Source organism: Syngnathus typhle, linkage group LG9 (genome assembly GCF_033458585.1).
Source record: "Syngnathus typhle isolate RoL2023-S1 ecotype Sweden linkage group LG9, RoL_Styp_1.0, whole genome shotgun sequence".
NCBI lineage: Eukaryota > Metazoa > Chordata > Actinopteri > Syngnathiformes > Syngnathidae > Syngnathus > Syngnathus typhle.
Window position 1 is genome coordinate 813,899 of NC_083746.1, and position 26,604 is coordinate 840,502.

General features: G+C 48.3%; 2 protein-coding genes across 3 annotated transcripts in view; one reads left to right on the plus strand and one right to left on the minus strand.

Annotated features, from left to right (window-relative positions):
* col5a2a (collagen, type V, alpha 2a) overlaps positions 1–3,231 on the plus strand; it is an 18,552-nt gene extending 15,321 nt beyond the window's left edge. The window contains exons 45-54 of the mRNA XM_061286221.1: positions 57–110; positions 185–292; positions 549–602; positions 691–798; positions 1,150–1,203; positions 1,289–1,396; positions 1,526–1,835; positions 2,008–2,189; positions 2,424–2,666; positions 2,749–3,231. Coding sequence (XP_061142205.1) covers positions 57–110; positions 185–292; positions 549–602; positions 691–798; positions 1,150–1,203; positions 1,289–1,396; positions 1,526–1,835; positions 2,008–2,189; positions 2,424–2,666; positions 2,749–2,895 — 1,368 coding nt within the window. The 3' untranslated portion in view covers positions 2,896–3,231. The remainder of the gene's footprint in view (positions 1–56; positions 111–184; positions 293–548; positions 603–690; positions 799–1,149; positions 1,204–1,288; positions 1,397–1,525; positions 1,836–2,007; positions 2,190–2,423; positions 2,667–2,748) is intronic.
* Positions 3,196–13,714, minus strand: LOC133159333 (PTB domain-containing engulfment adapter protein 1-like). 2 transcript variants are annotated; one of them, XM_061286222.1, is made up of 12 exons: positions 13,595–13,714; positions 11,866–11,961; positions 9,554–9,615; positions 8,312–8,383; positions 7,635–7,733; positions 7,414–7,551; positions 7,226–7,342; positions 7,054–7,140; positions 6,743–6,967; positions 6,493–6,631; positions 6,323–6,417; positions 3,196–5,118 (listed from the first exon to the last, which is right to left on the minus strand). In XM_061286222.1, exons 2-12 carry the CDS (start codon positions 11,891–11,893, stop codon positions 5,047–5,049), a joined length of 1,134 nt encoding a protein of 377 aa, XP_061142206.1. In that variant the 5' UTR covers positions 11,894–11,961; positions 13,595–13,714; the 3' UTR covers positions 3,196–5,046. The 2 variants fall into 2 exon arrangements, with proteins under 2 accessions (XP_061142206.1, XP_061142207.1); XM_061286223.1 differs by lacking the exon at positions 6,743–6,967 and having other exon boundaries at positions 13,595–13,613.
* Between the last annotated feature and the right edge of the window lie 12,890 nt (positions 13,715–26,604).

A 26,604-nucleotide genomic window follows, 5' to 3' on the forward strand; every position in this document is an offset into this window, starting at 1 on the left:
GTCTGTGGTTGTCCAAGTACGTTTCTTGCGCCTTTATGCTTGTCTTTGATCCACAGGGCCCCGCTGGTTCAGATGGTCCGCCAGGCAAAGAAGGCGTTCTTGGACAACGGGTAAGATCGAAAGAGGATGGAATTTATAAGAGGTTTTGAATGTTGCAAGAAACCAATTTTTGATACCTTTGCAGGGAGACAGAGGGGATCATGGTCCAGAGGGTTTGGCTGGTCCTCAGGGACTTCCGGGCCCCTCAGGTCCCGTTGGTGTAACTGGGGAAGCCGGAAAACGAGGCCACGTTGTGAGCTGATTTTTCTCATATCTTGTTTGCCCAAAGGCAGTCAGAGTATGACTTTGTCTCTCCCTCGTGGAGTTCAGTGTGATACAAGTGTGTCTTGTACGTATCTTGAGGCTGACTCACTTAAAACATTCTGAGGACATGTTGGTGCTTGAATGAACTCAACTCCACATGCTGGAAGGGTTTGGGTATTAAGATGTCGGAGCAGAGGTGTTGGCAGACCCATTCAGTCCCTGAAGCCTTTTTCTTTATTTTGCAGGGCTCCAGAGGACCTGTCGGTCCTCCCGGATCGGCAGGAAAGAGAGGATTAGTGGTGAGCTCTTCCCTGACTTGAAATAGATGTTGGAAGGCAATACCATCGCCGCTTTCGATCGGTCATAACTTGTGCACTTGCATCGCAGGGACCCCAAGGACCACGCGGAGATAAGGGGGATCTGGGTGATCACGGAGAGAGAGGCCAGAAGGGTCATCGTGGATTTACTGGTTTGCAGGGTCTTCCTGGGCCTCCTGTAAGTCCCAGCTCATCACAGCGATCACAGAAATGTATTTATTCTACTTAGAGACTCCCGCAAGGGGCAACATTGCCCTGCTAGTAACATACATCAGGGAAGATTGTTCCTTGAGGGCTGGTGTCCTGCGTGTTAGGTACAGTCTGTCTCAAATGGTCGGATATACAGCAAGCTCTGCAGAAGCTGCATAACGGTAGGAGGCATAGAAATCAAGCCGGACACTGGCCCTCCGGGAACAGGCTTGAGGACGCCTGACATACATAGTACATGTAAACATGTGATTGTTCTCTATTAAGATTTGTGTCTAAAGATAGAAGTAAGACCATCCAAAATAATTTTTCGGCCTTTTAGGGTACAACAGGTGAACAGGGAGCTTCTGGAATCATTGGACCAAATGGTGCACGGGTAATTGAAAAACGTCCCCGTTTCTTTTATGATTTGATAGTACGGTACTATTGTTTTTACTCTTTGTACTTGGATAATATTTCAGGGGCCACCTGGTCCTATCGGGCCTCCTGGAAAAGAAGGATACATTGGACAGCCTGGGCCCATGGGACCTCCAGGAACACGAGGAATCTCAGGAGAAATTGGACCTGAGGTATTATCTCATGAGACAATCATGGAAGAGTGGAGGCAACTTGCAAAAACTGAAACCGCACATAAATTGCTCAACATGTTTTCAACAGTTTGGTGCTTGAGCAGTGTAACTAACTTTCTTGAAACACAGGGCCCTCCAGGAGAACCTGGACCCCCAGGCCTTCCTGGACCACCAGGACCTCCCGTGGCAGCTATGGATGATCTGTTTGGAGGCCTTCACGATTACGACGATGCCCCTCCTCCACCACCAGAGTTCAGCGAGGATGAGGCTCTACCCAACAGCAACAACTCCAGCGTCTTACCGGTGGACCCTGGCGTGCAGGCCACCCTCAAAGCTCTCAGCAGCCAAATTGACAGCATGAAGAGTCCAGACGGCAGCCGCAAGCACCCTGCCAGGACCTGCGATGACCTCAAGAGATGCTACCCCTCCAAAAAGAGCGGTTCGTGACCATAGACATGATCCCCAACTGGGCCAAGTCTTTGACTGCCATTGACAGCTATTGATGTCAAATCCATGTTAACTGGGGGGGCTTGCAGTGAATCTTCAAGCGCAAACTGACTTTGTTTTGTAGACTTAAACTCAAACGCCGTTTGTTCCCCTCTGTGATGCAGGAGAATTCTGGGTGGACCCTAACCAAGGCAGCTCCGAGGACGCCATTAAAGTGTACTGCAACCTGGACACCGGGGAGACGTGCATCTCCGCCAACCCGGCCAGCCTACCTCGTAAAAACTGGTGGAGCTCTTCCAAGAACAAACCTGTGTGGTTTGGAGCCGACATCAACAGAGGAACACATGTGAGTGCTTTGAAAGCATTTCTTTCTTACCTATGCAAGGTGACGGCTGCACCTTTGTGTTTGAATTGTGTCCAACAATTGAGTATATTTTTGACCCGGTTGTGGGGCTGGTCTGGACTGTAGCACCCGCAATGGAGGCAGGATTACCGTGGTTGCGGATTTTTCACAATACAGTCAATTGAAATGCTAATCCGCCGGCCGGCATCCTGCATCACTTCCTTTGTCTCTTTGCAGTTCACTTACGGCAACAAAGAGCAGTCTGCAAATGCCCTGAGAGTGCAGATGACTTTCATTCGCCTGCTGTCCAAAGAAGCGTCTCAGTCTATCACCTACCACTGCAAGAACTCTGTGGGCTACAAGGACCAGAAGGCGGGCAACCTGAAGAAGGCCGTGGTCCTCAAAGCCTCCAACGACCTGGAGCTCAAAGCTGAGGGCAACAACCGCTTCAGATACACCGTGGTGGAAGACTCCTGCACTGTAAGTTTGCTCATCCCACTTCCAAGCTTCCATACAAATGAGTCAAATGTTTGTTTTTTTTCTTTTTCTCGTCCTTTTACAGCAAGCAAACGGCAACTGGGGCAAGACAGTGTTTGAGTACAGGACACAGAAAACTGCCCGACTTCCCATTGTGGATCTGGCCCCTGTGGACATTGGCGGCCCCAATCAAGAGTTTGGCATCGATATCGGGCCAGTGTGCTTCTTGTAAAACCAAAACGTCAGCGAGTGATGGTGAGACTATTGAACTGACAGCTGACCCCGATCAGCCACATTGTACATACGAGTACTGAGGACTATTCTGGCCCTGTGGCGAGATATTTATTGTGCCTTTCGACTCCGAACACATCCAAAGATTTCAAAGCCATGCGCAGAAAGTTTGAAATTCCAACAAATTAACAATTGGTGCCGTTCAAAGCATTCCCTTTCGTTTTACTATGTACGTATGTCTTGACTTTCTGCCTCATTGAGGTCCAAAGTGTCCTGATTTGTTTTCTTTTTCACCACTAAAACGTAAATGTCCAAATAAAGATTTATAAATTTGAAATGCTTACCTTGTTTACCATGCGGTGGAGCAACTTAGGGGGACATTTTGCAATTTCATCGCGGTGTCTCGAGGGCCAACAAAGTTAGCCTGTTACGAGGGGGCGGTCCCGTCTCGTGACATGCTGCCAAAGCAATGCCGAGTAAAGCTTTCGTTACCCAGAGGCGGCTCTCGACCGCGGGAAGCGGCTTCTACTAACGGATACGCAGCCCACAGTTTGGGGGCAAATAAATGACCAGCCAGCCGTAGAAAGACGGAGACCACTTTGTGCTCGTGTCGATTCGGTGCTGCAGATTCACCCACCCCCAAATGTAAATTCCCAAGTGTGTCCATACCTCCACCACGCATCAGAGGCTAATGCTGATGCTAATTGTGCGTCCAAGCAAACTCCCTGCAGCTTTGCTTCCCTTTTGACTTTGATGATAGCGCTTCACCCAATGGGTGTAGCTGGGAAGGGATGGATGACCATCCAATGAGCTCCAATGTTCCTTCATCAAATGAGACAGAAAAAGGATCCTCACAAAAGATGGAGCCACTCGTTTGATTTCACACTTGCTGGCTGGCCAGGGACACCAGCGACCCAACATCAAAGCAATTGAAAAGTCCATTTTCCAAAAGACGGCCCCTTTACCCATCTTTGCTTGGCAAAAAAAGAAAAGCCACGCGGGCCCGGGGAGAAGATGCAAACTCCACACATGGAGGGCCGGAGGTGGACTCGAACCCGCACCCTCCTAACTGTAATAATACTGAAACAGCTCATTCTGCTTTTTTATGCATGTTGGTTGTCCCTTTTCAGTAAGCTGGGTTTTTATATAATCTCCAAATCATTTAACTTTTTTTTCTTTGAATAGACCAAGGTGGCTCTGAGTGCCCATTTGCTTTGTATCTCCTGCTATGCAACAAATTAAACAAAATGCTTGTTAATCCCCTAAACTCTTGTCATGTTAATTTAAGAATTTGTTGCTTGAATGTTCATTTTGTCTTTTTGCACACATATGGACAAACTGTATTGATAAGATTTGTATTTAGTGCAACAGGATAGCTTCTTTGTAACTTGAGCTGTTCAATGTGCCTTCCAGTCATTCTCTTGTGATCATCTGGTGCTCATTCCGACTTATTATTTATTTTAGTTTTTGGTTTGTTTTCAACTTTTCTGAGGCTTGACTGCCTGAGGCAGAGAAGGAGAAAGGACGACAACCCCCTTTTCTTTTCTTTTTTCTTTTTGCCCACACTGGATGCATTTGAGTTTCATCCTTTGAAATAAACATTGCAACTCATTCACTCCGTCTGTTGTTGTTTCAGATGACAAACTGAGGAATTTTTATAGTCATATTTTATTTTTAGTAAATGTGGCGGGACTTAACAAGTAAAAATGATGGACAATGTACTGCATATTGTCATTTCATACAGTAGCCCCCCCCCCCCCTGCATGCCTCATGGTGCAAGAAGACAAGGTTAGACAGCAATAACCTAAAAAGCAAATGAAATTGAGGGAAAAAAAATAACAAGACAAGATGGGCTACATTTGAACAAGATGTGTACCGCGTTAATATGTCATCCGTATTGCATAGCCAGCGTGAATGACTACTGCAGCCAAAGCAAATGTAGTCAAAACGATCCCTTCCACTTTTTACAAAAATATGTCTCTTTTGATTATGCGTCCGAGCTGCAAAGGTTGAACACAACAAAACAATCTAAATGCAAATCCATGTAGAAACGAAGCAAAAGAAATGGTGACATCCCAACTGGTTGGAGCGCACTTTGGCACTTGTACAAAAATCGTACAAACGATTTGAAAGGAGACGACAAAAGACATCTTCAGCAGCGGCCGTCAAGCGGGTCCAGAGAGAAGACGGCTCCCTCCAGAGTTAGTCCCATTTTGAACCCCTCCTGGAAAGCACATATACCAGTGTCAAAGAGCGTTTGCATTCCTGCAAAAGGATTTGGTGGAAAAAACAAATTACACATTCTCTAATACCTAAATGTGCGTTTAAAACAAAGATGTAGCATGCATCAACTGGAAAAAGAAATGGAAAAGAAAAAAGATTCTATTATGTTTTCTTCTTGGCAAAAAAATAAGTGGCGTTTTTCTTGACAATTCAATTTCTATGGCATAGAACGGTATATCTATCTGTTCGTAACTTGTAATCGGTGCTAGTATTATGAGCAGATCTTCAACTGTAACGATGGATCCAAAAGACCTTCTCAAAGTGCAAGCGTCATGCATCACAAAGAAACCAAAAAGCTAACAGATGACACGAAGGCAGAGAGAGAGAAAAGTACAAACCATCTCTGACGCTGCAAGCAGAGGACAAAGAGAACTGTTTCAAAAGTGTCAAGAATGAGGAGGCGAAGCTTCAAGCAAACGTCTGTCTCGGCACAAAAGCATTCAATGTCGCCACCTGCTGGACATACTCGGCATAAAAGCAAGTCGGCCTTTGGAGGGCGTGGCCGCATATGTGCGTGTGTGCGTGTGTGCGTGCGTGTGTGAAGCCCGGATCGGATTGGGCTAGAGTGCGGCCAGCCTCTGGCATGCTGGGTGTCGCTCAACTCCACTCCACAATCGGACGTGGTTGGCCGCTTCCCTGACGGCGAATCACCAAAGGGCAATTGGCAGCAGAGGTTTTAAAAAGGCCCCAATGGGGGTGCTCTCGAGTGACGCCATGCACGTTCACTCTTGAATATGCCGCCCATCTGAAAGTCGCACAAACGTCGGAATGGCGACAACATGCAGCTGCACGCATCAGTTTGGAGGAGGACGACGACGACGTCACTGGAGCGACCTTCCAACAATTGGTAATTATGACAAGCCCAATTAGGCTCATGGTGTGCTCAGGTTGTGCTTTTATACTCGCAAGTTTGATGCCTTGAGGATTCTTTTCCTGACCGACCGACCGACCGACAACAAAACATGCTTGAAAAAGTCAAAGGTTTTGATGAACGCCAGTGAAAATGTCCTCCTTGTTAGCTGATTATCTCACATGGGTGCAGTGCACCATCCATGTTTGACAATCATTTCAAAGATTGGCCAGCAGCTTGAGTTGGGCTTTCATCCTGCTCGCGCAAAAACATCTTCTGAAAGATTGCCGCTCACCTGCATTTCATCCAGCTTGGACTGAATATCCGGAGGGAAGTCGGCCGAGCCGCAGGTGAAGGGATCGAACGGCTCTGCGCCAAAGAGGTCTTTCCCTTCGGACACACACATTCACCAAGTGGGACTCAAAGGTTTTGCTGGTAGCAAAAAGCGAGGCGCGAGTCGGGCACCTATGTTGGGCGGCGGCGCTGCGCTCGGTGCTGTCGGGCAGCCGTTGCTGGCTCGCGTGGGTCCCGGCGCCGTCCCGGGCGAGAAGGGAACCATGTCAAAAATGTCTGTCGACTGCGCTTGCACGGAGACGCTCCCGGCCTGCGGAAAGTGGCGGTCATCGGCGTGAGAGAGACGGACGGACGGACGGACGGCAGGTGCGAGTCAACGAGACAAAAGCGCAAAAAAGAGCGCGGGCGGGCGGGAGTTTACGCGAGGTCGCGGGACGCCGCAGCCCTCGGGAGCTTTAGGAGGAAGGACAGCGGCAGGTGGGGGCGTTAGTAGGCCAGCAGACAGGTTGGACTCTGGCGAGCTCATAGGCGTGAGGGTGACAGAGGAGATCTCCAGGCAAGAGTTGATGTCGTGACACCACGAGAGAGAGGAAGGCCGCCGCCGCCGCAGCACGTACGCTTGGTTAGCTTCGTTTACATACAGCGACTGAGAAGAAAGAGGCCCGACGTGCGCCGCGGGTGGTTAGTCGAGAGCTGCGGCGGAGACGATTGAAATGTGCAAATGGTCCTCACTGGGGGCACGGGTGCGATCGTCAACTGCTCTTCCAGCTCTTGAAGCTGCTGCTTCAAGTCCGAGTTTTCACTTTCCAGTTCTTGAATCTGTATGAAAAAGACAACATAGATACAAACGGTGCAAGCTGCAGTTTAAGTTGGAAAACAAAAATGGGCTAATCGTCGGACGTACTCTTTTCTGCAGACTTCCAATCTGCTTCCTGGTTTCCACATCTTTGCCTCCGGACTCCAAGAACTTCTTGTAGGCCAAGTCGAAGGCCTGGCCGATGGTGAGCGTGATCTCTTCCGCCTGCGGCGGGCGATATTGCGCTCAAGTGACGTGGAGCGGCGACTGGCTCGGCGGGAACGTCGGCCACTTACACACTTTTCGCTGTCAAAGACGTAGCACAGGTGCTTGTTGCACTCGGAGTCCTTGCAAATGAAGGTAAATATCCGTTTGTCTGTTTTGTCGTCCGCGCAGAAGGATATTCTGTGTAACTGACAGTTGTGCTGCACCTCCTGGAAGAAGAAAATGGCCGTCAAAGTGCCTTCGGGCTGGCATGGCGCCAAAGCGAGACGCTCCACCACCTCAAAGCGCTTACTTTTGTCTTGGGCTCGAGAATTTTCACGCCGTAAATGGAGATCTGCAGCTCCACTTTGGGTGTTTTCTGTCCCTCTGACTTCTTGATGTGTCTCTGAAACTTCAATTTCCGACGTTAGTTGATCAGCCGTAACGAGCGACGTGAGTCGGCCGTTGCCATGGCGCTGGTGACGTTCCCCTTAGCCACTAATGACAATCGTGAAACCGAGCGGCATTCTGGCACTTTTCTTCTTGTGTCACCAAAGAGAAGAAAAGCAAACAGTTAGTCCAAAGCGAGGTCTGGCGACGTTGGGAGCTGTCTGGAAGACGGACGGCGCTAACGTAGGCGCTGCTGCCCACTGTCGATTGATTGATTGGCTCAACTGTGTACACTGTTGGCTTTTTTTTTTCTTTTTAAATCACTCTGGGATTTAGTTTAGGAATTTGAAAACAGTTTTACGGTAGATAAATGATGTCTTTTATCACCCACCGCCTCGAGTCACTAAATATCATCTACGCTTGGAAGGTAAAGTTCAAAGGCACCTTGCCAGTGGCGGCCGGGCGAGCTAATATTTATCACAGCAACCGTCTGCTCTGAGTTTTTAATCTTAGTTTCACCATATATATATATATATATATATTTTTTTTTTACTTTTTTTTTGCTCCTTCTGGCCGTCGTGTGTGGAGTTGCCCTTTTACCTTGAGCTTTCTCACTGCATCCTTGACAACCTCCGTTCCTTTTGGGGCCTCCACCTCGGTGTTACCAAGGAACTGGAAGAGAATGCGAGTCACATGACCATCACGGTGCTTTTCAAATGTAAACGTTCCAGGGCTGCTGTCACAATGGAGCAATTGCAAAACCAAAGTGCAAAGTCCCAGAGCGTACAACAATGCTCGAGCCCTCTCCAATCATGCACACGGAATGTGCGTTAACGAGACTCCGGTAATGTGATTAGACTTGCCCGGGGCGTGATGACTCGTGGCTCTCTGAGTAGAACCCTCCTCTGTTTTTAATTGTAAATCAGTCTTTGAAAACATCTGGCAATTGAATTTGCTATGGGCTCGCATTGTGCGCGCAGCTCCATCATTCATCAACAGATGGAGCTGTCCAACACCATGGTGCAGCGGGAGCAGAAAACGGAAGGCTGGCTTCTTCCAATATCAGGCATCATAAATGCAGTTGAGGCCCGGCCGAGCTGGAGCAGACGTCGGCGGCTCACCTGGGTGCTTCAAATGGCTACGAATCATTCCGAGGCTTGCTTTTGTTTGCTGCTTGGCTTGCCAGCTAACGACGCGGCATGAAGACTGCTCTATATGTGGATTCCTGTATTGCCTGGCCCATTACACCCGATAAAAGATGCCTTCGTGTCCCAAGCGAACGCTGAATTTCTTATTTTTATTCCGCCGGTAATTCCCCGCTCCCAGTTTGAGGCCGCAGTATAAAAGCGAATGAGTTTCTCAAGTCTACCGGCAATTAAAAAGGAGGAATCGAGTCGCGCTCGAAAATAGCCATCGAATTGAATTGGCCGTCTTGTATACAGGCAGCGGGAAAACGTTTCCGCAAAGAATTTGACCTGCAGCAATATGTCGGTGCACAAATCAAGACTAACAAATAGAAAGAATACAAATAGTGGTTGCACACAGATGGCCAGAATGAAAGAGGAGAAGCGTGACGGGCGAGTCCTCTCGGCCATTTTGCGGCGCAAACCGAGACGAGAGGCTCACCCGCCCGGAGGAAAAAACAAACCGTAGCTGTCTCGGGAGCGGATGCAATTAAGATTTAAGTCCATTCAAAGTAACGATCCACGCAAATGGGGCCATGCCGTTTGCGCTTCGTAATTGAAAGCTTTTTAGGGCCTCCTTTTCGGAGGTGGCCATTTGAAAAGGGACGTTTTGCCGTCCCGTGGCCATGAGCAATTGATTTGGTGAGCAAAAACATACCTTGACGTTGTAGGCGATGTAGTGCTTGGCCAGGGCTTCGGGCATGTGCATCCATGATTTCTCTGAGCACAAAAACACAGCAGTCCACAGTTAATTGTCGACCTTAGTCTCACGATTAGTAGCCTCTCAAACAATGAGATGTTTTCAAAATGATTATTATCAGCATTCTTTTTTTTTTCTTTTTTCAATTGCCTCTGCTCGAGTGGCAAATCCTTCTGATTGCGCTTGGCCCAACAATAGGCAATCTGGGACTTTTTGTTCCTCATCATATGGAAACGAAAAAAATGGTTAAGCTATTAAAAGCGACTATGGACCATAATCTCCCGTTCAGACGTTGTTGTTTTTTTTCTTTCCCATCTGCTTGGCTCCGCACGTTCTCCCTCCTACCATTGCAAGCGTATTTGATTTTGGACAAGCAGGCAAACGGTTCTGCCGACTCACTTTTGAGGTGTAATGGATCAATCGTGCAGCAAGATTCAGATCATTTATTAACAAGCGATAAGAGCTCCTTTCTTTTCTAATTCATCCATTAGTGGCTTATCGCCACCTTCTCAAGTGGTTGTGAGCACTTAGGAGGTGAAAACAAATCACGTGTGTACGCACGGGGCCGCGTTGATGGGAATTAGTCTTCATTTGCGCAGCCTTCGTTGTCATTAGGCTGAGCTATGAAGTTTGGCGCTGGGTGCCAATCACAGGCCAAAGCTAATCACCATGAAGATACTCAGCGTCGAGGTTGAGTGAGCTGGGACAGGCCTCGGAAAGGGTAGCAAAGGTTGCTCAATTTTCGGGTCGATCCGTATCGTGTCGTGCTCATCAGTAAAGAATGGGTTCTGGAACACGACGGCCCTCGCGCAGATTTTGTTTTTGTCTATTTTTGCAAATTGATTTCAAAGGTACCGCCCATGAGAATGAGAATTAGAAATCAAGAAACGAAGGATGAAGAAGTCTTGATTTCTGATGCAGTGTTCAGTCGGTGACATGCCAACATGCAGTATGCGCCACCGATCACGAAAAAAGAAAAAGAAAGGACAACTTCTGCCGACACCAGCAAAGAGAACAGTTGTACTGCGAGGGCACGCTCGTCCAAACCCAATGCCTACAAAATGGGAAAAAAAGAAAACACTATTATGATTCCATTTGATATGGTTCAAGAGGGCAGCCGTGATGCGGACGTCGTTTGAATTTGAAATGCGTAAATCCGCCATCTCCAAGAAGACGACTGGATACGTATCTCGATATAGTTTCATTTCATTTAACATCCTGCGCATATAGCCCGTTATCTTGGAAGGAATACAAATGGCAGGAAAAGGCATCCAGATTCACCCAACGCGTGACTGAGCAGGCCTTTAAAAAAAAAAAAAAATCAAATAAAACCACTGACAGAAAGGGGAAATAAGGTCGCAAAAGGATTCTGTGTCTTGGTTCCTGTTTTAGCCAAAGCCCAAGTCGGCTGTAGCAATCAGGAGAAGAGGGCAGCGGGGACATCCCGAGCTGACAAAGGCTCACAGCGGGTAATCTTCCACGCTGGGACTCCATTTTGGATTGCTCATTTGCGCTCATTTGCTCTTTCACTATTAGTCCCGTGCGGGTGCTTTGTTTACTTTGTCTGGTTCCGGATGTCGAGTTTTGTATCGATGATTTTTCTCCCTCAGCTTCTTAAGTTGAGCTCGGCCTTGCCTAACGTTCTCTTTCAGTCTGGGTAACGAACGCTTCGGGGGACTAATTGCGTTCTCGGCCGAGCCGCTGTCAAGGCCGGCGGCACAGCTGTCCGTCACTTGGACATTTTCTCAAGGACCTTGGTCAAACAAAGCACGGATGGAATTATTTACAATGGTAGCCGAGGCGATATCGATCAAATCCGTTGAATAAACACTTCCATTTTTCATCAAAAGAATAGCTTGAAACGGGCCAGTAGAAGGCATCATCTTGGTCAATGTTCAGTTTGAGCCATTTGGACGTTAGCCCCTCCCCCTGCGTGTACTAAACTCATTCCACATGTGAATTGTGGCCCTCATGATAGCTTGGTGCCTGGCGGGCCACCTGGCCCGGTACCATTCGGACAGCAAATCAAATTGCTCCTGCCCTGATGTGTTGCAGCTGAAGAGCAGATGTTTCCCCAAAAGGAACCTCCAAATTTTCATAGGCGGGGTCACCTCCAAATAGTGTCAACATTCCTTCAGCCCGGATGTTTATTTTCTCTGCAGTGCCCCATTTTGTTTGCCTTTTTTTTTTTTTTTTGGACTCAATTTGACAGGCTATGTAGATTTATTTAGCTAAATGGTTTTTATTTTTATTTTTTCATTTAGGCTCACCTTTTTTCCTGTTGAAGGCACGATTCATCGTGGAAAATGTGCGCCGCGTGCGCGGCGGCGGCTCCTCCCCCTCCCCGACGTATTGAGCTATTCCACCTGGGAGAGCAGAGGAGAAAGCCATTTAACTCAAAGTAAGCGTCTGGCGAAAATAGCAAAACAACTCCGTCAGCTTTCCAATCTTGCGAGAGCGCGAGCACATTTATTCCTCAGGGGGCCTTACTGCCTCATATTTAACATCTTCATTTCAAAATACGAGAGGGGATTTTTTGGGGTCAGTTAGTTAGGATGGTTGTTCTTTTTTGTGATCCTAAAACTGAAATGACTTTCAATCACAGAATGGAGTTAATGCAAGACTATTCTTCATGTTTTCATTTTGCTTCGAAAATCCTTCAATGTGCTCTCAACTCTGCAAGTCCGCCGTAAGCAAGCGCTGGCTGGCGTGTCTCCCCATCCAACAACCTTTTTCTTCTTTTTTTTTATGCATTATCCAGAGAGTTAAATAATCTATGTGCATGCAAGACCATAATGTCCAGACGTGAGGTGGTTGGCTGTCAGCCACCACACGTCCCCTCCAATCAATATTCTCGACGCTTTTACTGTGGGGAAATATGCCAGGCTGGCCACCAAAGGTAGACAGATTGTTGCAAACAAATGACTTTTGCAATTTCAAGTTGAAGTAAATGATAATAATGATACATACAAATAATGAAAATGGAAAAAGAATCATTTGAAAAATGGTCGGGAAATAGGGAATGCTTCTGAAGCTGCTTCTCTTTTCTTGCATTAAGCAAGCTCCTGAAAGGAAGCCACGCCAATGACGTCAAGTGAGAAGCTTCTCCTGACACCAGGCTGTGAGGTCACTTGGCGTGATTGGCGGCTTGCCGCAGTGTTTGGCCTGCTTTAATAGCATCCTGTCTGGTGACAGGGCTGCAGGAGAGCTGACCCACACACACACACACACACACAGTCGCAGACTTGACACAACTCTGCCAACTCCCGGCGCAGTCTCACTATGTTGACCGACTGCAGCAAACCGGCTTGGTTCTCTTCCAGGCTTGAACATCTCGGAACCCTGAGGCTTCACCGCTCGGAGAACATCAATATTGATTGCTCAACACATGGCCACTTCATCAACAAATCCTAGCACTAATGGAATTCTTTTGTGTTTCTCCGAAATATGCCTCTCGCACAAAACAAAAGCCGCCTCAGATCATCCCTGACGCCTCACGACTTGAGACAGACAATAGCACGCCGCTGGAGTTTGTCAAAAAGCTGACAGAAAAAGGAGAAAGTGGAGATCCAACCGCCAAAGGTGGTGAGAGAAAATCCACAAAGGTCCTTTGTCCAGAAGAACACGACTTTCTATAGAAGCGGCAACAAATGGCACTGACTCAACCAGTGGCAGGCACAAAGATGGCACCTGACCTCACCTCAGCTCACCTCTCTCTGTCTCTGCTCGCTGGCATTTGGCAAAAGCACGCCAAGATGGAAGCAACTCCCGTGCCTCCAGAAGCCAAGCTAAGGCTTTCCAGCTGCCGGCCAGATGCGGAGGACTTTGCAAACTCAACAAGAAACGGACATGCGATACTTCACCTTCGCCTCCCTCTAACCAACCGCCCACTGTTTGTCCGGAATTCTTTGGGAGCGCTAGCGAGAGGGCCTCCGAGATGTGTCGTGGCGGACCAGACGTGACCTATAAAAGGCAGCTCGGCAAAGGTTGCAGTCTGACCTTTCTCCAGGTGTGATTCATCATCATGGCAGCGGCCTGCAATGGCAATAGCGTGGAAACATCGGGTTCCGTATCGTTGCAAGGATGACAACTTGATCAGCCCGGCCCCGTTTAGGAACCAACATGGACGCAAACCGAGAATTGCCAAATACTTTGCCATGCACATTTCTTGCATGTGTGTGTGCGCGCGCTGAGGTCGGAGCTTTGGGTGCGGCCGTGCTTGTGTTGGCACGCCACCCTTTGACTTGTGCATGAGAAAGCCCATGTGGGCTTGGCCCCTTCACACTTGCCGTGTTATTCCATCTTTGAAAGGAAGCCCTGGCCGCACATTCCCAAGCTTTCACTGAAAACAAAATGTCTTGTATCGGTCGGGCTACCTCGACTGTCTGACTTGTTGCGAAAGTCAATCTCAAGACGTTTACCGGAGACTTTTGCTGACTCGGCGACTTGGTATGCGCACTGCGCTTGAAGGCACGAAAGCGCCACTGGCCAGAGATGAAGCACGGCCCGTTTTTCACCCGCCAGTTTGATTTGTTGGTTTAAACAAGTCGCAGGTCTTGAACTGACTCATTATGAATTTGTCTCAAACCGATTCAACATTGGTAGTCTGGACACAAAGAGACTTTGAATGTTGAAGCTAATGACATGATGTGGCAAAGCCGTCCGTCCCACGGTCTTCCGTCTCGCAAATGGGCTGGCTGGTGTTTACACAAACGGCGCCTCCAATTATTTGGACTTCTCGCCGGGCTTGCGTGCGTCTTTGTGGGCGAAGATGCGGGATGGCAAAAACGTCGCATCTCCTCTCACCGGGAGAAACGGCAACATGTCATCTCTCAAATCAGAAGACGTCACGAAAGGGAACTGAGAGTGACACGCCGAGTGGTCAAATGAACATTGCATGTGGCGTGCGGGATTGTCGGCCCTGTGAATGCAAGCAGGACGTGACAGCAAATCTGAAGAAGGCTTTATTAAAAGCTGTCAAGAGTGTTTAGAAAAGAGGCAGCCTTGGGCAGTCACCCGCGCTTTAGCCAAGCGCTACGATCGATACGCATTTGAGGCGACGTGGAAATGGAGTAAAGAGAAAGGTAGCCAGCTGCCGGCCAAGGATATTTTGGGAGCATCCCTGTCCTCAAGTCTCTTAGCAGCGGGAGTCCTCGCAGCAGCAGTCAAACCAACACAAAAGTGCGTTTGGCCGGATGCTAACCGGTGTAGCCGCGAGCAGGTCGGCCGATGGTGGTGAGCTTTGCGCCCCGCTGAGAGAAAATTTCAACCTCAGCGAGCTTTTTCACAACTTGCTTGGACACCTCTCATCTAATCATTTCTCTCCCCCCCCCCTGCGGTTGGCCGGAAACCCGCTGTTGCAAAACGGAAGGTCCATTTAAAAACGGCAACACTTCTGCTTTGCGCTTTTGGCTGAAATTTCAAGATGATCACGACTCGACCTCTGAAATTTCGCCCGTCTGTGCAAGTTTCCGTGTTGGAGAAGCGTAACATTGAGCAGCTGTTGAGCTATCAAGGTCGCTTTGGAGCTCCTTTGGAAATTCCACCCAAACATTTCTTCCTCCCACAGAAGAAAGTGAATTTGTCGCTCTCCGACAGAGGCAAAGCAACTCTGGCTGATTGAAGCCTGACGCGACGTCACGATTTCCGCTCGCAATCGGCAGGCAATACGAAAGCCCCTTTCATCACGGTCACAATCTCCTTCGTTCCCAACGAGGCTTTCGGCGCCACCGTTTATATTTCACTGGGCCATATGTCAGCGTCTCTGGCTGTCGTGAATAAAGGCGCCATAATGAAAGCCCGACAAGCAACAAAGTCTTCATCCGTCTCCGGCGTTTCGCACAAGTCCCGTGAAGCATTTCTGGTCTTATTAGTCTATGGTGGAAATGTTGTGTGACAATCTGAGGCAGGTCTTCTGAGGTAGAAATGTCAGTGACAGGCTTATCGCTCTTTCCGTTTCAGGCCGGAATAAAAAAAGACTCCAGCTGATAGCATATTGTGGAAAATGCTTTTGCTCCCCTGCCGTTGTCTTTTCCTTCCAGCATTAACAAAGATGGAGTTATCAGATAATAGCTCACCTCCAAAGACATATTTGTAGAGTGAGCTTGAGCTCTTTTTTTTTTTTTTTTACTACGCCGCACTCATCTAAAGGTTCTCCGGAGCGCCGGCTCCTCTCTCGACAGAAGGAGACAAGAAAAATCACTTAGCGTGCGACCTGTAGGAGATGATGGAGCACTGCGGCAAGTGGCCCGACCTCCTCCCGGACTGCATTAAGCTAATAGACTCTATACATGGTGATAGCCACTCACGTCGACTAAATGATTTGTCCGGCCGCCGATTTTGAGCTTTTAATGGAGACCCGGTGGGCCGCCTCATTTGCTATTCATGGCTAAATGAGCTGACTTTTGGAGTGAGAAGCCCGCTCCACCTTCGACTAGCTCTCAGGTGGTTGTCATGGGAGACCCGCCTCTGTTCATATTTGGCACAGAGGATGGCGGCTGGATCTTAACATGTTGAACGCCACTGGCCACTGGCGAGCTCTGACTTCACTTTGATGGGAATTTGTTTTGCCAAAAGTGAGCAAACGCGCTCTTTCCGGAAGCACAAATCCCCTGCTTGGAACTTCTCTTCACAGCTCCCTTAAATGAACGCTTGTCTTTTCTCCTCTCGGTTCTGAGGAGCATTTTCTGTATTTTAATCTAATGAATTAATTTGATTGATTGATTGATTTACTAATCGTCCACCATGGCGAAGTCGCGCTTCACCTTTTTGGGGGCATTCATTCATCGCCACGCTCATTATGAGCCGTCAAGCCCGATCGTCTGCGTCCCGTTTGCTTGCTTAATGAGGGAATCAATTTGCTGCCGGGGGAAGTTTTAATTAAACGATGAATCACATCATATTACCGTCGGACGTCTTTCAAGTGACACTGCTCAACGTGCACGGACGAATGGCGCAGGAGACCATCACGCTGCTGTGGACTCGTTGAGTTTTGCTCCTTGAATTGAAGCAAAGTTTTGAAAAAAATGAATCCGTTGTAATCATCGTGCAGGATCAGTCAAAATAATTGAGAGAAAGATTTTTTTTTCCCCCATCCTCCCTCTATCCAGACGACCTGTCACGTTTTATAATTGGTCCTAACTACCCGTGGTATGATAACAACATTGACCTGAAGTTGGCTAACTTAAGACCGATGTGCTTTAGTGTGAGATGATCCCAAAGCGTCTTGGAGCATCTTTGCTTCCGGCACGTACCGGTTGCGATGCGACTCGGCACTAACACTTTGTGTGGGAAAAGCAATTGCTGCCAAATTGTGCGAATGCCCCCAGAGGCATAAAAGTGACGTGCCCAGACATTGTCCAGGGAACAAGTGTGCCTCCACGTCCACTAGCTGATCTACTACAACGTTAAACTGAGGCGATTGTCCTATCCTCTCCTGTGTTTATTTACGCGCTGCGGCTTTTGTGAAAATGAAACTCGCATTTGATTATTTATGGAGCAGTGAGGAAAACATCCTGGCTGGCGGCGTGTGAGATTGTAGAAGCATTACCTTGAGTGGATGGATGCGGTGGGGCGTAGGCGGCCTGCTTTCAGTTAGCCCGCCACAGGGGGAGTCCGTCCGCATCGGCAATGAGGAAGTGGTTAAGACGGAATCGGCATGAAGCGGAACGCTAGAGGCAAGCGGCGCTTGGAGCTTGCCATTAGGGAAGTGGTCTCGGGGTGTGAAACTTATTTGTGTCGCCGGCCGCATCGTAGTCAGAGTTTCCTTCGGAGGGCCATTATGACTGTCGACAGTATAGGCTACACAACAAACGGATGAATAACTAGTTTGGAAATCAGAGACTAGTAAAAATGGTTCAAATATTTTAAATAAATGAACGCTAATAAAAATTGCTTGCGATTTTTCTAATTTTTTTGTAATTTTAGTATTGACACATGCAGTCGACGCATAATTGGTCTTCGCGGGCCACGTACAATGATGCGGCGGGCCGTATCTGGCCCCCGGGCCGGGGGTTTGACACCAGCGTTTTAGGCTGTCAATCATTAGTAGCGGCAAGCTACCTCGTCACGCCTGCTAAGTCAATGATTTTCCTCAGGGCCAACTCTTGATGAAAAAGAATGATTAAGCTTCTGTGGCCAAAAGGCATCTTGGTAAAGTGGGCCACAGCAAAGCTTATCAGAGGGACCCAAATGGAAAACGCTTGACGTTTTGCTTTCACGTGGACAGTCAAAGAAACGACCGAGCGGAAAAGCAGCCTCATTCATTGGTTGAGCTGCGTCGCGGTACTCCCTCGCTTCACGCCGTGTCAATACTCCGCCCGACATTCAACTGGTATTTTGCGTTTGAACCGGAGCCACGGCTTTTAATGGACGACTTGGCGAGCAGAGCAAGCGCTCGGAAATGTCAATCTAGTCAGAAGTGGAACGCGAGGGGAGGCCCGCTTTGACTGGCGTTCGTTCAAAGCCGCGCCGACTGAACTCGGGCAGAAGGGACGACGGAGCCCCGGAGCAACTTTGGCGCCAGCGTGGGACACGGGCCAAAACAATCTTAGCGAGGGCGCGATCCTCGGTTGTCGTACAGGTGACAGACAAATGGCCTTGCGGGCCACTGAGCAAGCCAAACACACTTTCAGACTCCCTGGAGTTCATTTTGATGAAGCGGTTCAAGGCGGAGGTCAGGAGCCTTCTACTTCCACAATCAGCTCAATCAGGAAAAAAAAAGCCCGCTTGAGCTGCGATCTCGGACGGACCCTGCTAAGTGATTAGCATCCGTCCGTCACTGTCCGCTCCTCCCGGACTGCGGGGGTGGGCAAGCTTGACACATGAATCGGGACGGAAATGGCAAAGCCGGCCGGGCAGCCCAGGCAGAATGCGAGCCCGGTCGACTGCATCGGTTTTAAAAGGTCAGCGGAAAGAGGAAAAGTATACTTTGGGAAAAGCGCGTTTTAGCCTTTGTGGGTGCGTTTGAAAACCGCAGTCCTCGTAGTTCCTGCCGCTGGCACGGATCGGTACCATCGTGCGGGGCAAAATGTCCAAACAATGGCTCCTTTCAATGACGACTCTCAAAGCAGTCAGTCTGTCAGCAGCCGCAACGGGACTCCTCGAATAACGTGTCGGACAAGGTCGAAAGAGTGATAGACTTTGAAGAGATCTTGTGAAGACAGCCCACGGTGTGAAACGCTGACCCGAATCTCGTGAAAAGCGAGCCACTCCGCTTTACGTGACTCAAAAGACGACGGGTCTTTTGTAGTAAGCTATCCTTCCCCGTTTGTGACGGCGCGCTTTGACTGCTCCGCTCCGTGACTCGGTGCCGTCCGTCCTTGACGATAGCCGCCGTCATTCAGATGACAAGTTAAGCGTTTGCCCCGCAGCTCACAAATATTCATTATCTTGGCTTAGGCGGGCGTTTCACTTCTTAGCCGCGTTTGTGTTTTGACATAAATCACGATTAGAAACCGTAGGCAGGCAGGCGGACGGGAATCAGCCAGCCTCTAATCTTGCCGTTTTCATTTTCCACAAGGAACAGATGCAAAATCGTCACGGATTAAAAGCTCTTTTGTGATTCGACACACGTCAACTGACACGGAAACTCTTCAGACGGAAAGCTGAAGCCGTCGCGACGGGGCTGCGGGTGACACTGACAAAACGGTGAACATCGACTCCTTGTTATCAGTCACCGCGTGGGATCTTGTTGACGGATGAGGCCTTTGCGTAAACTCGAGAAGAAAGCCTACAACAGGGAACGTGCAGGCTAATCTGACAGGAGGCATTCACCAATATGTCAACAGTAGAAGGCTGCAGCAATGGCCAGAATAATAACTATAACGTATAACGTATTTTTATATATAGTTTGAGGCAGTTCCAGATGAAAGTGAAGAGATTCCTTTCACCAGTAGATCAGAGGCGTCCTGATCTGAGCGTCGAAATTTGCAAAGTCAACCATAATCAGACGGGACTGAGTGAGGATGGTTCCGTTCCCCCCGTCCCATTTCCAATTTGAAATTGGAGGCATACATGTGTCTGCGCTTTGCTTTGCTTTGCTCTGCTCTGCGCCGCTCCTCCTCATCCTCAGCTCTTTGATTGCAGGGAGAGGCTGTCATGGACGAATGGCATTGGCATTCATTTCAATGGACACCACAAATGATTTGAGATACAAACGCTTTGAGGTACAAGCACGGTGTGTCTGAACAATCAAGCTGCCATCTCAAGGGTCCAGTTTACATAGTGAGCGTAAACAACATCTCCCTGTACGACAACATCCGTCCATCCGTTCGACAGACAGACAGACAGACAGACAGACAAGAGTGAAGGTGCCATCCATCCATCCATCCATCCATCCATCCATCCATCCATCCATCCATCCATCCATCCATCCATCCATCCACAAGCTCTCAGCTGTGAGACTCACGTGCGAAGCGCTCCTCCAGCGCAGCACCGCCACCTCCGACCATGTTGGTGCATGAGACTTGACTATGTCGCGAAATGCCATTCACAATATGATCCAGCTTCTTCCCCAGTGCAGTTTGCGTGATCTCATGCTTGTGCATGCGTAAATGATTGCTTGTCAGTAGGTGGCCTGCGATTGGCCGGCGACCAATCCGGGTCGAGCCCCGTTCCCACATCAAATGTCAGCTCGATCCATCGATAGTCTACGATGCATGGGGAAAATGACACGCGCATGATTTACTGCCCCCCCCCCCTCCTCCCCCGCTTTCCCGATTCTACCAAAACATTTGGAGAGTAGAGGGAGAGCATATGCAACTGCGTTCAAAATATGCACTCGAATCACGAAGCTGTAATTAGATCGTGTACTTCCAAAATAGAGCGAGAGAGAATAAAGAAAAGAAAGGCTGGAAGGCAGCTTGAGCACCTTTTGCGGACTTGCGCAACAAACTTTCCCCCCGTTCTGCCAAGGCGCTGACCGCTTGAGCTATTCAGCAACAAATGCGCACAAGAAAGAGCGAGAGAGCGAGCGAGAGAGAGCGAGCGAGAGAGAGCGAGCGAGAGAGAGCGAGCGAGAGAGCGAGCGACTGCAATAGTCAACTTGCAACTTTTCGCTCGAAGCGAAAAAGACGCGTCTTCACTTACGGTGGACGAGTCCGCGTATCCCCGCGGTAAAGACCCAGCGAGCCTGCCTCTCCGGTCCGGTCTGGTCCGGTCCGGTGTCTCCCGCCCCTGCTCGACGTGCACATCCAACCAACAATGTCACTGCTCACTCTCCTCCTCCTCCTCCTCTTCCTCCTCCTCTTCTTCCTTTCTCTCTCCTCCCTCACGGCTCGTGACGTCACTGAGCCAGCAGCCTCCGTCCAACGATCATACAGAACCTGGGCAAGCATGCCTTTGGGTCACCACCAAAATGGCTTTGCTTGTAATTTGCTTGAAATGAAGTGGCACGCGACGTCTTTCATCACGTAGCATTGCAATCCAGGTACGCAGGGAAGTCATCCATCTGTCCGTCCGTCTGTCTGTATGTCTGTCTGTCCGTCCGTCCGTCAATCCACATACGCAAGTGACAGATCGAAGTGGATCGTTTGAGATCCCTCAGCGGTTGTCAGCGCGCCCTCTTGTGGACGCAATGATTGAAAAGTAGCACTAAAATGCAAAGTCTGAGTTTGCCAACCGGGTTGCTCGAACGTGCAAGCCAGGGCGGCGTGCCCATCTACGACCTAATTATTCAAAGAGTCGGATAATCATTTCGAAAATCCACATGGGAATGCTGAGTGTTCTTCTCTCAAGGAAGCTGGCAGATTGTCAACTGGAATTGCGGCGCTTGTTCTATTATGCTGATGACCCCCAAGTGACTGGGCAAGTTCACAAAGAATTGTGATGACGTTGCACTTTCAGTATGTTGTGGCATTTTGGGACGGCGGGCCAACCCGCTGCGACGACGTGGTGGTGGCAAACGTGTGCGTCGGAGCAAGCAATGTGTGACGGCATCAAACGAGGTCATTCAAAGAAGCTGCCAGCTTCCCTTTCGGATGGATTCACTTGAGCTGGATGTCATGTTGATTGTCATTTCATACCAAAAGGTGTCAAAAGCATCTGGCGGTCCGCAGGTTTCAATTCCCAAGCGAGGCGACGCGTCAGCCTGCGTGTGATATATTTTGTGTTTCGTGCAAGGCAAATCATTTGAGGCAATGGCGGGAGGCTGATGTTCTTGCTGAATGTTGTTTCCATGGGGAAAAAAGAGAGACCTAGTTTGCATCCACAAGTGTAATAAATGAGCTCAGTTGTTATTTCACTGGTTCAATAAACAGGATCCATTTGGGGCCAGGCAAACATTTGCAAACAAATCTCCATTGGAGGAGAAAGGAACTCATTTGGGGCCAGGCAAACATTTGCAAACAAATCTCCATTGGAGGAGAAAGGAACTGGTTTGGGGTGGTTTCCGTGCCGCACGGTGGCGACAACTTTGCTTCTTGGACTGCCAGAAAGAGCCTTCATTGTGCTGCTTCCGTTATATTCCAGATTTGCTGGACAATGACAAGCTTACAGGCGGGTCAAAGCAAAGGCCAGTCTATTTTGAGCTCGGGTCTTTCGAAGCCACTACGCTCGCAGCGGGAGCAAAGCGAGGCAAAGCTGCCGGCCGCTAATAGCTTAAAAGACAAGCCCAGTGGGAAGAGAAATTCGTCTCTGACACAAGACCGGGCGAGCCGTGAGTTGCGAAAATTCATCACGTGGCTAACACGCGCCGATGCTAACAATCAAATTTGCATTTCCACTTCGTATCATTAGACAAGTGTGATTAGTGGGCGCTCGTGAGACCAAGGTATTAGAGCCAATCATCAAAGAGGCTTTGTTTGAGGACAACGCCATTCTTTCACTGGCATGCATTTTAATCAGCCCAAATGAGCTCAAGCATGACGGCGCCCGTCCCTCTCTGCTTTTCAAATGATGCCACTCGGCAGCTTCCGAATGAGGGCCGGGAGGCGGGGCTAATGCCATTAATGGCGCAAACTCTCCCCATCGCCTCTCAAATTGCAGGGCAGTGGGAAAATATTGGCCAGGTCATTTTTGAAGACTTCAGCTGGCCAAGAGGCAATGTGCTTTCACATTAGTTAGTGCCGTGTTTTTTCCTTTTTTTTTTCAAGCCGGGCCAGCAGATTGGCTCATTAGGAGTAATCGGCGTATCAGACTTCATCAAAAAGGAATTGCTGCTGAAACCTTGAAGGGCAGGGAGGGAGTTAGGTTGGGCGAGGGGAGCCGCTGCCGCCGCCGCTGCCGCCGCCATCATGAGAATCTCCATAATAAAAATCTGATTTGATTTCCTCCCTGTCACTCAGTTTGTGCCGGTGGATGACGCGGCTCAGCCCAAGCGTTTATCACACCTGATATTAAACGGCATGACCAGTCTCCCAATAATCATTGGTAAACCGTACGAGGCATGCCTTGAGATGTGACTTTCATTTGTTCTGTGGTCACAACTCAAAACATAGCTCACAATGACAGGAAATGAAATTGGCACGTGACAAAAAAGAAATATTTCTCTTTTCCCTTGTGTGGCCAGATGGAGGTGAGCCGGTCAATTGCAAGAGTGAAAGCGCCGTTGTCTCTGGAGTGGCAAAATCCTCCCTGCAGGTTTGCAGTCAAGCGTAAAAGTGTCTTTCGGCCTCCGCTAGCTAATCTCGGCGTGAAAGAAAAACTGCACCAGGCTCAGAAGGTCTTGAATATTGCCCGTGTATCACAATCCTATGATTCATGTGATTTCTCATTATTTTGGCCTTGATCTTTTTTTTCAGGTTGCGTGCACTGTGAGCTTTCTGATTCCAACGATATAGTTCTTTCTCTTTGGCCTCACGCTTGATTTAATGGTGTAGTTGGCACTTGTAAGCCGCTGAGAGGAGCATGGAAGGATATCTCATTTTCCAAGTTCTCTTAAGAGACCGGCAAAGGTGATTCTCGACTCCATCTAGCTTTGGTGCGGTGCTTGTGACACCAAATGTTGAAGAAAATGAACACAAAGGTTGAAAGAATGCCAAGCCGGCCCTTGATGAATGTTGGCAGTCCACCAAGCGAAGATGTCAATTGACCCGCAAGCAAAAGCAAAAACAAAAGAGCGCCGGGCGCACGCATTCTTCTTTTCGTCCTTTTGGTTGAATGAGCCATTCACCCTTTTGGCATGGGCCAGCCAGCATTGGGCCCCTCTCGAGCCTCGAGTGGAAAGCGTCGGAGGAAAAACATTCTGAGGCGGCCGTGAGGGCTTGAGCAAATTGAGGTGTATTGGCTTCAAAGGCCATGATGATATTTTTTTGCTTCTAAACGGTTTCACATCAAACTCTGCAGAAAAGAAAAAGATTCAAGTAGCACCAGCGTGACCAAGGTTAAGCTACAATTGTGTACAGAAAAATGATGGCGGCTTTTATTATCATAGCAATTGAAATCTAGTTTACATAAAAGTTCAATGAAACTGTAGCGAGATCAACGTCAAACCAATTTGATTGAAAAGTGAAAAACAACTGAACTGTACTTGGACGGTGGTTCTTTCACCTGCCACTAGATGAAGCCAACAACTCAACTGTACTTGGACGGTGGTTCTTTCACCCGCCACTAGAGGGCGCCAACGCAGCACACAGTCTATTACTGCCCCAAGTCTGTCATGGTGACTAAGCCTGACTGAAGTCCATTCTTTTATCTGTTGGTGGGCAGACATTGTTGTTCTTTGGACTACTTGACTGTTTAGAGTTCTGATGTGTTTTTCTGCTTGCAGCTTCTCGCTGCATCACTTAGCCGTGTTTTGTTTTTGACTTGAATCTTTCAAAAAGATGTCCCTCATATCTTATTCATTGGGCTGTGCTGAGCAGCTGTCTTTATTCATCTCTCTCCGCATTCTATACAAGGCTGATATGGTGTTTACCTGTAGGCTGAAATGTCCTTCTATCTAAGCAAAGCCAATCAAGGCTGGAATTCCATTCAGAGCATTTATTAGGTAACCGTACGCTGAGTCACAAACTGAAAATGAGTCGGAGCACTTTAAGGAGTCTCTCGAGGTCAAAGAGCGCACTGTCAGGTGAGCAGATGCAATTTAGCGGACATCTATCGGTTCCCCCGGGCAACTTGATCAGACATTTGGAGGTGAAAGATGTGAATGCATGTGTTGAGCTCATCCTCGTCGTAATTGGCTGATGCCTGGAGATGCTTAAACCTCTGACCCTTGGTTATTTGAGGGGGCTTTCGATTGGCACTCCGGTCCTCAGAGCTGAATGCTGGTAATGCTTTACCCATTGTGTATTTTGACCAAAGAATGTCGGAAAAATGCTCGTACAACGACGGCACTTGTGAAACACGTGAGTCAGCAGAAAGGCACCGTATGGCCAACTGCGAGTTGCAGCGCTTCTCGCATCCGCCCACCGAGCGCAAATTGAATTTCTCCTTGGGGGCGGCTAAACATATATTAAAAATCAGAAAGCGGATTTGTTCCGACAGCTCTTTAAGAGTGGCCTATTTGAGGAATTGCGTTTGCGGTTGGGAATGTCCCATCACATCTTTGGACAAATCTCCATCTTGCGTTTCAAATTGTATTTCAACTGTGACCTTTTCTTAACTTTAGCCTTGTACAAGCTTAGTTTTAGCCCTTTTTTTTTTAATATTCACACTGAAGCATTGAATTGCTCTCTTGAATGCGTAGTTATTTACAGCAATGTTTATCATGGCTGTTTTGAGTACGATGAGAGAAAAAAAAAGAACAAAAGTGCTCATTTCTTTCCACACGGCCTTTGCTAAAGTCGCTGCGTCTTTCTGTCCTTGGGTATGAAATAAAAATACCCCCCAGCAGAGGCAGCATATTCATAAAGCAGGCGACATCGTGGACTGGCTACCAACCGAGTGCAAATTTAAATTTTCATCCAAAGTTATCCCACCACCACCACCACCATAATCCGATACACGTGGAACGGCCGTTTGTGTGCAAAATCTCGGGCGGAGTTCCTTCAGGCCTCGGAGATTGACATCATGGGTGAATTGTCATGAGACTTTCCTTGAATGGTGTACACGGCTAATATGCGCCAAGACATCGGCGAGCAAAGCAATGAAGCAGACGTCACGTAGCGACTGCTTACGACCCCGGACGGAGAGATTCACCTTCGAGACAGCTGCTGTGACCAACGCCCGCTTTAATAAAGGCCGCCATCATTTCACTCCGAGTGACGTCAGCACCTTTGGAGTTTAGCAACTTTTTTCATCATCAGAGATGGCCGCTAGATTGGCTAATAGCGCTGCTAAAAGTCACCCTTGATCAATTGCATCACATCTCCCGAGGCAGCATCTCTTGACCAACAGTGACAAAATCTCCAGCAGAAGTGACACCAATGCTTTTGATCGCAACGACGTGAGACTTGGGAGTGTGGGAAAAGACGTGCACAGGAAATTCCAGCCAGCTTTGCTGCGGATCTAGTGACTTTATTGAACTTTTGTCCATCCGAATGACGATGTGTGTCGGGGGGGAGAGGGGGGTTGGGGCTATCAAAGCACAAAGGCACAGATTCGTGAGTAAGAGTGCAGCTTGAATAATCTAACAGGCACATTCTTGTCTGCTGACGTGCAACCAACTACATTACACATGCACACACGGGTTGAAATGCAACTAACCAAATTAATTTGAGGCTTTGTAATCAGTATCAACTTTCAATAGCAGCCGGGAGCTAACCCTTATTTATTTATTTATTTATTTATTATATTGTATTATTTATTTATGCATTATGTTTTTTATTTACCATATATCTAGGGATTATTTTCATAGACAGGTGCACTTCTTTAAAAATCCCAAATTATTTTTCATAAATCGAACGAGCGGGGCGGGCAACAATCAAAGCAATTCCACTCACACTTGACGCAGGTACAAGTGTGTTTAATTTCACACTTGGCGGGTGGGCCGACACTCCGGGGACGTAACGTTTGTTTGACGTACAAGCAATTAAAATGTCCATTTTCCACAACGACGCTGCACTGTACAAAGAAATGCAGTAGCACAGGGAAGGCCCACATCATGTATGAATATGGAGACGGGATATTTT

What these genes read in the sequence shown, in the direction of transcription:
- LOC133159333 (XM_061286222.1), bottom strand. Translation starts at nt 11,893, where the DNA reads ATGAATCGTGCCTTCAACAGGAAAAAAG. An exon ending in TTCTCGAGCCCAAGACAAAA is followed by an intron (nt 7,552 to 7,634) that starts GTAAGCGCTTTG and finishes TTCTTCTTCCAG; the next exon opens with GAGGTGCAGCACAACTGTCA. An exon ending in AGCGCCGCCGCCCAACATAG is followed by an intron (nt 6,418 to 6,492) that starts GTGCCCGACTCG and finishes GTGTGTCCGAAG; the next exon opens with GGAAAGACCTCTTTGGCGCA.